Source organism: Malus sylvestris, chromosome 1, assembly GCF_916048215.2.
Source record: "Malus sylvestris chromosome 1, drMalSylv7.2, whole genome shotgun sequence".
In the NCBI taxonomy this organism is placed as follows: domain Eukaryota; kingdom Viridiplantae; phylum Streptophyta; class Magnoliopsida; order Rosales; family Rosaceae; genus Malus; species Malus sylvestris.
Genome location: NC_062260.1, coordinates 10,346,585 through 10,362,552, shown reverse-complemented (window position 1 = coordinate 10,362,552; position 15,968 = coordinate 10,346,585). Strand labels below are relative to the sequence as shown.

At 35.9% G+C, this 15,968-nt stretch overlaps 1 protein-coding gene across 4 annotated transcripts; it reads right to left on the bottom strand.

Moving 5' to 3' along the window:
- Positions 1-8,423: 8,423 nt before the first annotated feature.
- Positions 8,424-10,579, bottom strand: LOC126617042 (zinc-finger homeodomain protein 1-like). 4 transcript variants are annotated; one of them, XM_050285134.1, is made up of 3 exons: positions 9,542-10,579; positions 8,870-9,031; positions 8,424-8,772 (listed from the first exon to the last, which is right to left on the bottom strand). In XM_050285134.1, the coding sequence occupies exons 1-2, from the start codon at positions 10,350-10,352 to the stop codon at positions 8,949-8,951; spliced, it is 894 nt and encodes a 297-aa protein (XP_050141091.1). In that variant the 5' UTR covers positions 10,353-10,579; the 3' UTR covers positions 8,424-8,772; positions 8,870-8,948. The 4 variants fall into 4 exon arrangements, with proteins under 4 accessions (XP_050141091.1, XP_050141129.1, XP_050141207.1 ...); XM_050285172.1 differs by having other exon boundaries at positions 8,424-8,767; XM_050285250.1 differs by lacking the exon at positions 8,870-9,031 and having other exon boundaries at positions 9,542-10,578.
- Positions 10,580-15,968: the final 5,389 nt, after the last annotated feature.

Here is a 15,968-nt window from a genome sequence, read left to right as displayed (position 1 = left end):
AGTGTTTTGTTGTTGAAATTTCAACGCCCATTTTCAGGAATGAAATCATCGTCAACACTTTAAACTTTGAGGCTGGAAGAATACGACTTTCCACTTAAGTAAAGCTACCACCAATTGAACACCACATAACCATAGCATTGGTTTAGCATCATGATTATTGATTTTCACATTCTCTACACATACAAAATACCTCGTACTGAGAGCGTATAATGATACTTCCCAACTCCATTCATATAACAAAAGGGATTACAATCATTCAAACTATTTCTTGATAGGTTAAAGGTAACGCCATAACGATACTCGAATTTTCCTACTAAAATAGGATAGAATAAGTTGAAAGTGTTCAAGGATGGATATGTCCTTTTTGTTCAACCAGACTGATACACAATAATACACTCGTAAATGTTGATTTAGTCCTTCTACTGTCATTGCTAGAAATTTAGCTCATTCCAAGAGTAAATGTACTTAAGAAATTCTGAGGTTGATAAGAAATTTGGACACGTTCTCCACAGAGAATTCTCATTTGATTTTCAGGCAAAGATGATAAATGTTAACTCCTAGTCATAGATAAGATGAGATGACTCATTCCAAACAATTCTACACTTTGGAAATATAAGTGATAATCCATCATGCTGCCTCTGTACAGCTGAACATTCAAAGATACATTGTCATGAATCTCCTAAAGATCAACGTCATCCAAGAGTGTAAAGCTATGATGAAATAAGACAACAATTAGGTTGTCAGAAACTTTATTTATTTCCAACTTTCCAAACTAAACTAACTTTCCTTGACTGAAAATTGAGGAAGGATACTATAGGCAAAAAATCACTAATAAATTGTCGATAAAATCAACAAGATCAAGGATATCTCGAATTCACAACCCTTTGTGAGAATATCAACTTTCTTCTGTTACATCTTTTTTTTTTTGGGAAAAGCAAATTATCATGTCCATTGAGATGACGTCTCCCAAGAAGAGTATCAATTTAATCAAAGTTTACAATTGAGGAATTTGGTATATAGCTGACTAACAGAGCTTAAAGAATTTGGTCTCACTATCGAGGTAGATAAGAAAATCACCAATAAGACCACTATGAATTCGTTAGACCATGGAGGCAAACTCAAATTCTAAAGGTCAGTCAACTAGACCATCAGTTCAAAGTAGGACTTAAATGGTTTCTAATCGTCACCCAATCAAGTTGTTAAAGTCTAGGTACAAACCTAGGGGTTCAATCTTTCGCTTTCGCTATTAGGTTTGAAGTTCCCTAGATAAAATGTTTGATTGGGTAATTCCTTAATTGGTAAGCTTTAATAACTAAATTCTTCCAAATGGTAGGAGTTGCTCGAAGGAACGCAAAGAAAACTAGTGTAATATGAAAAATTAGATCAATGATAATATCTCAGGAAAGGCTTTGGAATATGACGCCTAAATGTACGTCCTCAAAACGTACCATAATATTTCCTTTCACCACGCCACGTGATAATAGGTCCTCACAACTTTCTAATTACTTAGCTTACTCTAATAGTGAGAAATTAACTCGTACTTCGATTCTCCTATCTACCCGTGGAAATGATCTAGAAGATGGCTAATCGAAGAAATTCTATTTACCTAAATAGGTGATAAGGTAGAGACAACTATGAGTATATTGTCCTAATATAAAGCTTGTTCCTAACTTTCAGAAATTTAGTTTCTTCGGCTTTAGCAATCGCTGTTATTTAGTCTATTAGTTGTGCTGCTAATTGACGCATATAAGATAATTTTAAAATTGTTCGCTACCCTAGTACTGTAAATCAGCGTTCTGGCACAAGGGTATCATTTCCAGATACTACCATGTGTTTGGTATCAGAAATCATACCGCCTGAATACCGGTTGACATTTCATGGATATCGGACAATATCATTAATTAGTCGCATCACTAGAGGCTGAACACAGACTAGAGCCCGCTTAGATAGTGGTTTTCAAACGACTGGTAAGAAATTGATCTTATGAGATGGCTCCATAATTCTAAGGAAAAAAAATACTTACTATCTCAAAGATTTTGCACCACTCATAGATCCAACAACTCACACCTTGGTGTCCATACTCATCGAAATGACGAGTACATCACCAAAAGAAATTGGATACTGGTATTGGTTAGAATTCCCAAGCCAGAAAGGAAAATTTACTAATACTCTACTTTAAAACGAGTTTAAGCGGAAATCGATCTTTCTCTTAAAGATCCGAAATGATAACTAATGGTTAACGAGATTAGTACTATCGAGGACCAAAAGTGATTGTTCCCCCAATGTTTTCATGTCAAGTGTTATCCTCTTAGCACCCTACCGTCACACAAGACAATTTTGGAATCTTGATGAAGTAAACTTCGTAGAAATCCCAATAAGTGGTATACTAATGGGTACTGCCAAGGAATCAAAATCAGTTATGGTTTCCTATCTCGAAAAGGTTGATAATGATGGCTCGAGAATAATGATGAAATTGATTTATAGATCCCTGGTGTTACCTCGATATCAATACCTTAACCCTGCTTTAGGGCCTTCAACTAGTCTCGAATCTCCATCTTTCCTTGGCATAAAAGTTATTTACTTTAAGTCTAAAAGGGTTCACCAAAGTAATCTTCTAAAATGTCGACAAGTTAACAAAACTGCCTAAAACTTAGGAAAAAGTAACACATTTTTCGTAGTCGATGAGGTGGCAATTTCAAAAATTAGAGTCAAGAAGATAGAATGCTTTCATCACGCGTGTGATTGATGCAATACTGCCCAACTTATGCTCTGATACCAAACTGACACACCCCGACCCAGAACGTCCACTAGGACTCCGAATCGAGCTGTCCTGGCCGACACCTGGAAGTTGACGAACCCATAAAGTGTGATGGTGTGGAAAAATATGAATAAATTTAAACCTAAGAGTGCCTAAATACCAAAGTGCGCAGGCGAGTGGGAATGAACCCACTTCACACATGACGTTAGAGCATAAGTAAGTATAGTAGAGTGGATAAGGATTATACCCTCAGAAATAGCCACCTATCCTGAGATTTGCCAAGAATCTTCGTCAATACGAACTTTCAACAATTAAAACCTGGAGGGGTGCAAAACAGAAAGTGTGAAAGGGCAAAAACAAAGCTTTTCAAAAACCATTTCAATTATCAAAGGTAATAACCTTGGCTGTAAAACCTGTATACTTCCCAGAAAATAGCATGCATGTTTATATCCCAAAACCATATCCGAAATAACAATTTCACAAATATACCATGTCAAATTTCAGTAAGAAATAAGTAAGCCAGGTGGAATAAACCAATATGAAATAGTATGCCAGCCGGAGTCACCTAAAGTGACCTGTACGGCTAGGACCATAGCTCATCAATCAAATCTTGCACACGAGTCGGAACCACCTACTGTGGTTTGTACAACAGGCTAGGTGCAAATAAATATGCTTAAGTGCTACGATCACGTGAAGGCTATGCGAAGTATCGCAAGTCACCTACGAGTCGAAACCATCTAATGAGGTCTGTAAGACAGGCTGGCACCTGCCTTGGATCCAAGGTAAGCATGTGGTGCGGGAGGTGAACGATCACGTGAAGGCTAGGTCCTAACCTCAGGCAGAACACTAACACCAGGGTGCAAGATAATAAGCTTTAAATACATCTCATCACAATTATACTCACTACCATCAATATACTCACATGAAGCTTACCTGAGCGTCCGCAGCATCAAGCAACAATATATATCACCATACTAATGCATAATCAAACATAGAGAGCATTTAACATGGCATTTCAAAATATAAAACCATTTAATTAAGTTTTCTAGGAAAATACCAAGTGTGTGTGTGTGTGTGTGTGTGTGTGTGTGTATATATTGAAAACCAAAAGGCCACTCACCTGGAGTCCGCACTACCAGTCCCTAGCATACACATCGAGGCGTCATGAACGATCGGCGCCTAGAACAATTATCAAATCGTGTCTCAGAAATCTTAACGATAGAGTATGTAACTTATATAAAACACATTCCTATGTAGTTCGATTTGGAAGATCTGCATCACGGATTTCCGATCCCTTACTTCCAAAGATCCACATTAAACGTCTAGAACAACATCCTAAAGTTTCATTATGCTCCAATGGTCGGATCTCCGCCAATTGCCAAAACCAAGTGGCGGTTAACTTTTTATTTTATGAACTTACAAATCCAATTCAAGAAGATGCATATATCGGATTCTCAATCCATAAGTTCCTATGGTCCTTAAATATTACGTAATATAACATATTAAAGTTTGGTGACGATCCAACGGTTGGATCGTCGATTCATAAAATGACCTATTAACGTAACATAAAGAATTTAGAATCCAACGATCAATCTATGTCATACGATTAATAGGACTGAATTCAAGTTATCTAATTCATCCTAAAATAGCATTGACGGCCCTATGACCACGCGCCACTGTGTGTGGCGATCGGCCGCCCCGACTCGCCGAAAAATCCAATTATTTCTATAATTACCAAATTTTACAAAATTGTAGGTCTCAATGAGTAGAGTAAACTTTATACCTGTGGCCAAGTCTAATTTGGCTTGGAAAAGGCCCCAATTTACCTCGAACCCATCGGAACCCTAGAATTGGATGTGATTCGATTCGACCTCCAAACTTGCTCCGACGCCTCCACCACTGCTTGGGCTTTGTTCATGGGTTCTAAGGAAGTCTAATGGTGGCAGTAATTGAAGGAAAACGTTTCACAATTGGTGGATTTCGAGCAAGGTTCTCACAACACCCCTACAGGTTATTCATTGATTTACAACTAAATCCCTTCCAAGTTTGGGTGGAAATGGAAGAGGAAAGGACTAGGTGATGATTGGAAGTAGTGTCTTGATCCAATTCATGGGAAATCCAGTGGAAAACCATTGGAAAATATGGAGAAATGGGTCGGTTTACACGGGTTGGGGGAACTTGTTTCCCCTATTTTTCCCCATTTCTCCCCCTTCCCCTTTCCCTCCTTCCTTGTTTTCTGATTAGCCAGCCTTTCCTCTCTCCTCTCCTGATTCAGCTACTCTCTCTCTCCCGCCGGTTGGGTAGTTCTACCCTTCCTAACTCTCCCTCACTTCTCCTTTTTTTTTTCTTCATTACTCTCAAATAAACTCATAATAATAATAATAATAATAATAATAATAATAATAATAATAATAATAATAATAATAATAATAATAATAATAATAATAATAATAATAAAAAATAGAAATCCTTAGAAACAAACTTTTCAGATTTGTAACTCTGTAAAACTTTACCTGTAGCTCCAAATTCACTTCCTCTTGTGTCTATGGGTTCGTATCATCGTGTCTACGCAAATATGCTAAAAGAATAAGTCATATGTCTCACTAAACCTTAGTCAACGAAAGTCAATACCCCACCTCTAAGGCATTTTCGTAAAATAACTCTTTTAAAATTTGTAAAAACATAAAATTAGGTACGGGTCGTCATAACAAATTAAAATTTTAAACTAAAATTTTGATAAAATGGATATGACAAATCGTTTGAATTTTTAGTTCGTATGAGATTTAAAAAAAAAATTCCCTAACAAATGCAAGAAAGATAAGCTAAAAGTTGGAGAAAAAAACACCAGAACAACTATAAACTTATAGAAAAAACACTTCAAAAACAAACTAAATTCTAAATTTATTGTAATTTGGACCTAAAACCAACATAAGGCTAGCTAGCTTCCAGTAACGGTCCAGAAGCTAGCTTAGCTGTAGAAATTAATTATTAGGGGAATGTTTGTTTATTAGCAATGTTCTAGGCCGCTTAGGCGCTAGGCGGTGGTGAGCTGAGATGTGTTTTTGCAAACGGTTGGAAAAATCGGATGTGTCATCCTACAATATTCTTCACTAAGATTATATGACATATATGCTTAATGTGTTTTTAAATTTTGGACTTGTTGGATACTTTTTTTGCATTTTATCATTTTTTTATTATCTTATCCATGGATTTCATATAAGTATAATTTTCTGTAAGTGTCAGTATGCACTTATTTACAAGATATACAATAAATTTACCAAAATCCGCCTAGGCGTCCTCCTAGACCCTGTCTAGCCGCCTAGGCGCTAGGCGCCAGCCCGCCGCCCGACTAGTGCCTAGCGTTTTTTAGAACCTTGTTTATTAGTACTTATTACTTTGCTATTTTTGTTTGTTTTGTTGATTTGAGAAATGCTAAGAGATTCACTTAAAAGTGAGAATCTTCATGAATTTTCTGTCACTTCACAATTTAATGTCAATTTTTGGGTTAACATCATAATTAAACATTATGCAAAAAACATGATGTAACAGAGAATCTATGGAGAGTCGCACTTTTGAGAGAATCCCCTTAATATTTCTCTTGTTGATTTGCTCTTTCCTTGTAATATGATTTTAGCTAAATTAAGAATCGACAGTCATACAAGTTAGATTTTAGTTAGTTAATAACCAACAAATTAATTTCCTTCTTGAGATGTTTAATCATTTTAATTCTAATCAAGAGTCTTTTTTGCATGAGCTCAATGCTATCTAAAAGAACTTGCATTTGAATTTGATCTGGTAAGACTACTTTTTGAGAGTATGAATTTCACGTCAAGAAAATAAGAAACTTTGTATGTGTTTATAAGTAATTAGATTGCTATTCATACTGTTAGATTATCAGAGAATAAGAATGTTGGCTTGTTGACTCTTTACATGTAAAGAGTCGTTATTCTTTCTCGTTGGAAGCGCATAACAGATTACATATAAAGAGACAAGTATATATGTGCAATTTTCATGGCTGTCAACTCCAAAGGAAGAATTAATAAGCATGAATTGATGGGAATGTTGGATAAAATAAGGTGATTGATTTACAACTGTGTGAATCTACTAAAATGAAGTTTAACCAGATTTCAAATATACGTATATGGACCACCATGCAGCTTTAAACTGACGTTGGGATTCCACCAAACAAGCAAAGTATCTTAAAAAAATCTCATCATCTAGGTACTCTCTCACCAAACAAATTAAAAGAAGAAGAAATTAAAACTTGCGAAAAAAGTTTTCCATTTTTATACGTTGGTTTGCTAGTAAACTTGAAACATCAAACCCTAAAAACACCCGAGACCAATTTGCACCTCTCAATTTTGCTCCCTTAAAATGGAACTTTGTCCAACTGGAAAACTAAGCTCAACCGTGACGTAGAGGTTCGCTCACAGTTCAGTCCGTGGCTTTCCTTTTGCAGTAGCCATGGATACCGTACATCATTACATTTACTCAGTACGTAGTCACGAAGACTATAAATCAGTCACCTTACTTTGTTAATTATCAGAGTTAATTTCCATCGTTACATTTACTCAAACCCTAATAGGGTTAATTAATCGAGACTCTTGGAAGGCACCATACAATTAACATTGTTATTAACCAAAAGATGAAGCTTTGATGAATATGTATGTAGAAGTTGTGGGAGGTGCAGACAAAAGATCTGTTCCTCTTGTGTACATTCACTTTTGCTGCAAGAGTGTCCACATGTTCCCTTTGAAGCAGATCATTGAAATTTGTAAAAAAAGAGTAGCAGAAGAAAATAATGAAAAAAAAATGAATATATCTGCACAGAGAGAGAGAGCTTTGGATCTATCGATCATCGCCTGAAACTCTCTCCACATTTTGGACTTGAGTTAATTTCTACGGAAAAAAATATATATTTTTGATATGGGTTTAAAGTAACTAAAAATTAGACTTATTTCAAAAATTAAAAATTACTAAAAATTGAACTTATTTAAAAAGTAGGCCCATAAAATTGAACCTAGTTCAAATTTTCCAAAAAATAAACTACTGTTTCACTATCTGATTATATCCTCAATTCCGAAGAGAAACAAATAAATAGTATGACATAAATAACTATTATTTAACCAAAAAAAAAATTCAAATAATTAAATATAACTGAGGTATTTGTTTCCTTCCCAAGGTGACCCCATCATCATCGTCTGGGTTCTTCCTTCTACTACAACAGACAATTTCCATCATATGATCGCATGGATCAACGCGACCTATATACACAAAATTATAAAATACTCTTTCATTTTTTAGAATTATTTTTCATGGAAATTAAAAAGAAAAGAAATTTCAACGTTACGAGTAAATTCTATATCTATATATATCTATATATATATATATATATATATATATATAATTATGCAGCAGTACAGATGATGACTGCAAAAGTAATTGCAGTGTCTGCAAGAAAGAGCAAAGACTGCTACTTGGTAGAGAGAGAGAGAGATAGAGAGATGATTCGAAGGGGGAAAAGAAGGAAATAGAAAGCAGTGCATTCATCATATATAGGTATGTATGTATGAATAAAGAGAAAAAGGTTTGCAATATACCAACACAGAAAGTCTGATTCGTGGACCAAAACGAAGAGGTATGTGATGAATTGATGAGAAGAGAAGAAAAGAAGCATAATAGTAAATTAAATGAATGAATGACAGTGCAGAAACGTACACACATGGGGAGAAAAGATACAGACATGATCGGTAGTCATTGAATCAAACGGAAAAATGCAGAATCCATCACACACACGTCTGATCGATCCTTGAATCTTGTACAAGTCCCTCTACCAACTCATCACACAAACAAATTGTGGACAGCATTGAATCAAACGGAAAAATGCAGAATCCGTCACACACACGTCTGATCGATCCTTGAATCTTGCACAAGTCCCTCTACCAACTCATCACACAAACAAATTGTGGAGAGCAAATTGCATGAGCGGATTCATCGTCATCTGACATTCTAATCTAGCGATGCAATGTCATGTAAAAAGAAACTTAGACATGACATTGTATTATATTGCACAATATTGAAAGTGAATTTCATATTGATGAGAGGAGATACCTTACATAATCTTATAAAAGGTTGGGTTACTCCCCATATTACCATTGCCAATTAGTTTTATGGTGGAACCTCAACTTTCTTAGTTGAACCGTTTCAGGCAAATCCTTCTCCAAATTGCGAAATCAACGTATATTGATATAATGATATGATCAGCATTCACAGCTAAAGATTGCAAAATCAACAAACACTGATAGTATTAACCCATTGCTAGCTAGATGAACAAATTAAGATAAATATTTTACATACAGTACTGATGAAATATTCAAATTAATGGGCAACATTCATCGAAATCAAGTGTTCAAATAACACGGATGATCCACTACACCGACTAGCTACCCAATTAAACTAAACGAAACCCTAGCTAAAACACTAAAATCCGGAGAAAAAGTAGTAGATTTTTTCTCAACAAAGTCAGCTGCAGGCACATTCATCATTTTCTTGACCAGAAAATTAGAAGAATGGCCCATAACTGATAAAATGCCACTACCACATGCTAGCTAGCTAAATTATAATAAATACAAAATATCAGAAGAGATCAAACCACGACGATGACGATTTACTTGTTGTGGGTTCTTGTTCATGTTCATTGTTTGGTTTTCGGGGTTTGTTTTGTTTTGTGCTTTAAGTTATAAGCATATAAACTCAGCTAGCTAAGTAGCTAGGGTTTCTTACCCAGAGTGTGTTTGTTGTTATGCATCCAAACCTTGAGCACATGGCGATTCACTCCAGTCTCGTTGCAGAACTGCTGAACCGCCGGTTCATCTTGCTTCTGAATCCTCCACCCCAGCCTCTCCGCCAAGCTCAACATCCTCTCTTTCTGCTCCTGACTGAACTTTGTCCTGAATCTCTTCTTCCCCGACGACGCCGTTCCGTGCATACCCATCCCCATTCCCAAACCCCCACTCCCTCCGCCACCGCCCCCGCTGGGATTTGACACGTCGTCATCCTGCTCTTGCCCCCCGCTGTGGGTCCCTCCCCCTCCCGAAGTCGACGGCAAAGCCAGCAGCCTGTGGTGCGCCGCCACGTGTAGAAACCCAGCTGGAGTCCGGTAGTACGGCGAGAACTGGGGGTGGTGTTGCTGCCCGTGGTGTGGTACCAATTGCCCGCACGCGTCCGTTATGACTCCGAGACCGTGTCCGGGCGGGTCACCCTCCTTTCGGTGAAAGTTGCGGTGGCAGTTGCAGGCGGCGCACTTGAGCGCGTCGAGCGTGCCCTCCGGGCCGGCCGCCAAGAACTTGCAGCACCCGTCCAGCGCGTGGCCTCCAATCCCCACCGCGTGGTTCTTTAAGCACTCTCTGTACCTCACAACCTTCCTCGGTTGCTGCTGCTGCTGAGTCGCCGCCGCAGCTGCTGCTGCCAGCGCCAAACCATCTGGTCCAGAACTCAACATTTTGACTCGGCCTCCGGCGGAGTTTCCAAGCGAGTCGTAATTCGCCGTCATCTCCATCTCCTCTTCGTGGTCCTCTTGATCGTCAAACTCCATCCCAATTAATCAACTGATTAAAATCAGAGAAAAACAGAAAAACCCCACTAAGTAATAAAAGAGTATCAACCCAGAAAGAAGATGATAAAGAGAGGGTTGAGTGAGTTTAGAGAGAGAGAGAGAGAGAGAGAGAGAGAGAGAGTGTGTGTGTGTGTGTGTGTCAGGTGTAAATTCTGTATTGTCTCACTCCCCTCACCACCTCTCTCCCTGCAAGCAAAATAGCTTGTCTTCCCTGTAAGTCCTTCATATACTTTCCCATTTTCTCAATCCCAACCGACTACTCCCGGTTGAACCGGTCACTTTCACCTTTCACCCTCTGTTTTTTCACCGCGCTTGTTCAGAGAGCTGTGGAGGATTGTCAGACAGACTACTCTAATTCCAGATAGAACACGTTTAAAAATAATTCAAAATAATTGAAAGCGATTTATAAAAAAATATTTTTGAATGGCGAAAGTGATTAAAGTTTTTTTGGCAAAAACAACATAACTTGTGTTTGATACAAGTGCACTTCAAATGTTTTTTAAAATTTATTTACATTTTTACTAAAAGTTGTTTCTAAAAAATCTTTTTCCATCATTTTTAGAAGTCCGAATGAGGCAATATACTCTATAAATAAAAACAAACATATGAGAAATGCAAAAAGAAAAAGCAAAAGATAAAGTGTCGCACGCGCTGAGGTGGTGTTGGACACGTTCCAGCAGGAAGCAAGGTGGTGGCGCGTGGTGTGTCGCGTACGGGGGAGGGAGGTGCGTTTGTGTTGTATATATCGGACGTGTCAGGACACGGCATTACATAGGAAAAAATAAATTGTCGGCATTTAAGGCAGCTGGGGTACGGGCACTCGTTTCCGACATGCGTGACGCTCTATTTGGCGTCAAAATTTTGCATTTAATATTGGAATAGTTTCATGCGTTTCTCAGTTTCTGTCTGAGAAAAGAGAGCATAATATTGGAAGGGTTTTTGTTGTAACAAAAAACACTACACTGCACTGCAATACAACTCTTCGGTTTTGGTGTGTTGTTGTGGGGTGCAACTGCAACTGCACACATTTGGTTCCATAGGACTTGTTAGGCCATCTCCAACCGAAAGGTCTAAAGGACCGAAAATAGCTCAAAAATAGTCTCCAACCGAAGGCTAGGCCAGAGGGCTAGTGGAATCTGAGAGGGCCTCATGGAATCTAAAAGGGCCAAAGGGCTGAAGGGCTAGCCAGAACAAACACCAATCTTGTCGGTTATAACCGACAGAAATAGATTTATATTATTTAATATAAATGTATTCCTGTTAGTTATAACCGATAGGAATGCTTAAACTAAAATTTGAATCCAACTGCTAGCTAGCGCTAGTTACCGTTGGATTCAATTTATTTTTTTTAGGTTTTTGGGCCTTTTTTTTTAATTCATAAAAATTCTAATTTTTTCCTTATAAATACCTAAACCATTCATTCACCATTCCTTTAAATTTAATTTGTAGTTTTTAAATTTAATTCGTCGTTTTTAAATATAAGTTGTAGTTTTTAAATTTAAGTTGTTGGATTTGAATTTAAGTTGTTATAGTTTTTAAATTTAAACAATAAATTATGTTTGGCCCTTTGGCCCTCAGTTGGAGACTGTTTTTTGTGACAAGGCTAAAACGAGTCCTCTGGCCCTTTGACCCTCGGTTGGAGACGGAGGCAAATATCATCATGTACTGTTCATTAAAATATTAATATTTTGGAGGGCCATATGGCTAAAACGAGCCCTCTGGCCATCTATCAGTTGGAGATGGCCTTACCAACCAATTTCTGCATACAAATGATGTTGGTCTTTTCAAAAGGAGGGACATTCATATTTGGCTAATGTTAGAAAAACTAAACTTGTAGATAAAATTTTGAAAACTAAAAAACATGAAAATTGATGACTGGTTTGTTACTTGAGCGTTAATAAACATATTTATTCCTATTGATGACACATCATTTAGTTTACAAATTTTACCTCCCTAGCATTACTCTTCATATTTTGTCCTTCCCATCCCATCCCAATGTATTAATTGGTAAGCTTCTAGTTTTTACTTTTTCGTTTTCATTTTTTATTGAAACTAGGAACATTTCCAACCCTTGGGTTAAAATCTAAAATTTTTAATTCAAAAAATTTAGGTTTTAACTTAGAAATAAATTTTCTGCTCAAACCCTTATGGGTTAAATTTTAGCTTGATATTATTAAATAATGAATTTTGGATAGCTATTTCTTAAAGTAATGTTTTAAAAAAAATTATTATTTAGATTATCATAATTTAATTTTATGAACACTGTAACCTAGAAATATTTAGACTCCGATAAATATTGAAAAATCACTAGACCAATACCATGAAACTCGTGGAACACTTTGAAAGAATTATTTTAATTATTTTAGCCGTTGAATTTAAATTCGAACATTTAGATTTTTTTTTACTGTTAGATTTGGTCATTAGATCTTAGTTGTTGGATACAAAAAATTTATAAATATAAACCTGAAAAAATACACATAGAAAAATGAATTTTGGGTTAAAACTCATATTTGACCCAAAAATTAAAGCAAATTGAGGTAAATTTAGAACCAAAATTTGAGTTTAAGAGTAGGAGGAAGCAGTAAGAGAAAATACATAGAAAAATGAGATTTTATTTTCCCAACGTTTTTCTGATGTCAAAACAAAAAAAATGAAAAATAGTTATCAAACTAGAGATTGTCTTGCATGAATTAGATTTGACGCAAAATAAAATAAAAATCCTAACCAATGTTTGGACTAGAATCAACCTCTCTTTACTCATTTTATCCTTCAAATAAAAATTGTTATAACACATTTAATGATTTTATGAAATCTAACAAAACGGTCAACTATAACCGACTAGTATAAATTAATTCAACCAAGCTAGGTGAAGAGCATTTGAATGCAAATAAAGCTAGCAAAAAAGTTAGAAAAGAGAACTTGTCTATCAAATGATCCCCCCTTCTTGTGGGAGCCTTAAAATTAACTTCGATGAATCTGTGGTTAATAATCATGATGCTAGTGGCCTTGTTGTTAGAGATGAATTTGGCAGGCCTATTCTTTCTGGTGCCAGGAGCTTGGGGGCTATCACTATTAATGTTGCAGAATGTGTTGCTTTGTGAGATGCACTTTGGACGGCTAGGTCAACTTCGATTCTTTGGAGACTTCAATTCATTATTCAAGACATCAAGTATTTAGCTTGCTGGGTTGAGAACATCTTTTGAAGCCACATTTGAAGGGAGGTCAACTTCGTTGCATATGCTATCATAGATGCAGGCTTTAATTATAGCAATCTTCATGTGTGGGATGGTTCTATTCCCAGTTCAGCTCACAGAGCTCTTCTATTCGTTTCAGGTCATCATTCAAGATTCGTCCGTGCTAAATTTCGCCATTTCATTGTTAACTGAAAATATTATATTTTTATTATTTGCCCACAATAAGATAACTAAACCTTTTTAAATTGAGTGTATATTTTTCAGCAACAGCTTGCTTTTCAAGGAGAACTTGACAATAAATAGTTCAGAATTTTGGGATGGAAAGCGAAGACTAGTTGCGGATTAACATACTGAGTATTGGTTTGGTACTTGAGATGCTTTTATAAAAAATGGGTATAAAAAAAAATTGAGCTCAAAAATATGTTTGGTAAATACTTAAAAACAGCTTATTTTCACAGTTTTCAGTGAAAAAAAAAACTGAAAACGTGAAGCAGCAAAAATGAGCTTATTCTCACATCACAACAGAAACAGTTTTTTTTTTTTTCAAAGCACCACAAGACCAAACAAACCCTAAAAGTTAGGGATTGAACTCGATTAATTTACTTTAAAAGAACAAAACTATCGAAACAAAATTGTGAAATAATAGCAGTAGCTGTTGTTGATCCCAACCACAAATAGATCCGTGTTTAAATATTTAAAATTAAAATTTATGAATAAATATGTGTTCATCTGTGATTAAGGTTTCAGAAGCAGTTGTTGCTTTTCTTTCAGCAACATAGTAATGATCATATATATATATATATATATGTCAGTCGCGTAGATGCGCGCGGCTTGCACAATGTTAAAGATTGTGAATTCTGGCGGTTATGGCTGCCAATCATCGATGACTTGAAAAAAATGAAAAGTGAGTAGGGGATGGTTACGACCAACTAACAGAGAGAGAAAAAGGCGGTGCAGCATTTGATTGGATGCATATTAAGATGGAAAATGATCATTTCCGGATTCTCTTTGTAAGATCAATTAATTGTGTCAATTGATCGTATATTGTCCGTTAAGTATTATTTATATTTATTTTTAAATTTTAAATGATTTATAATCACACAATATATGATGAATGAACATGATTGATTGATCCACCGAATCCCTACAAAAAGGATCCGGAGAGGATCCTATTCCTATTAAGATGAGTGTGCTGTAGTTTTCAAAAGTTGCTAATGTCCATATTAATAATATGGTTAGTGGACTTGCAAATGGTTCACTACAAATTAAATGTGCTATAAACCTTAATGATGAAAATTTACATATTGCACAGTGCATTTGAGAAAGGTGGGATTTCCCTTGGTGCTTTATAAGTCATAAACCTACGGAAGATGATAGTTATTCCAATGACCGTATGAATGATTAATTTATTAGAAGTATGCTCTTATAGTCACTCATTTAATGTAATAATTTTTGGAATATTTATGTATTAGTTTTTATTTAGGTTAATGAAAGAGCATTGTTTATTGTTAATTACTATTTAATGTATTATATATTTAATCAATTAATAACAAAATTCAATGAATGGAATCAACCTAAGAGAGAAGTAATACAAGTGTTAGATCAATTAGACCTTTCTCTTGTGTTCATTTCTTAAATGTTTCGAGACATAGGATTGTCATTGACAATCCGTTAAGGCTAGTATGTGTTATGTCAACTTATTCAGGAGTATGACTAATCTCAAAGTCATTAGTGCTAGACACTAAGACAAACACATAAGTTCTCCAAAGGTTGTTGAGTACACTAAACAACGACCAACAGAAAGCTTTGATATACATGTCATGTATGAACTCATTGGTTGCAATAATGTAAAGTAATCATTTGACCTAAGACACCACATATGCCTTGTGGGTACATCTTTAATCATTTGACAATGTAACAAAGTACATGCCTCATCTTGGGCATGTTCCTAGCATTGTTAAGGTCATTAATTTATTTATAGAAACATGTGAATGTACAACAAGGAATTTCTAACCTTCCATGGTGGAAAGAGAATACTCTAAGATATGGTCCAAGAGTCTTTTGCCAAAACATATTAATATGACTTAGGAAAAATATTCCAAATCATATAGAGAAGTATCAAATTCGATAGTAGACATGAAATAAACTATCAACCAAACCATGTGGTTAAGAATATTGAATTCGAGAAGAACTGTATTGCATTATAGTTGTAACTAAATAGTTTATCCAATCACTTCTACCTAGATTGGGTAGCCATGACATACTGTTAAGTGTCACTCATGATTTGTGGAAGCCCTGAAGATTGGCAATCGCTAATCTTCATCTAAGGTAAAATTAAATATGTTTTAATTCACAAATCGATTAGTAAGAGTTACCATCACCCACTGCCTCACTAAATAAA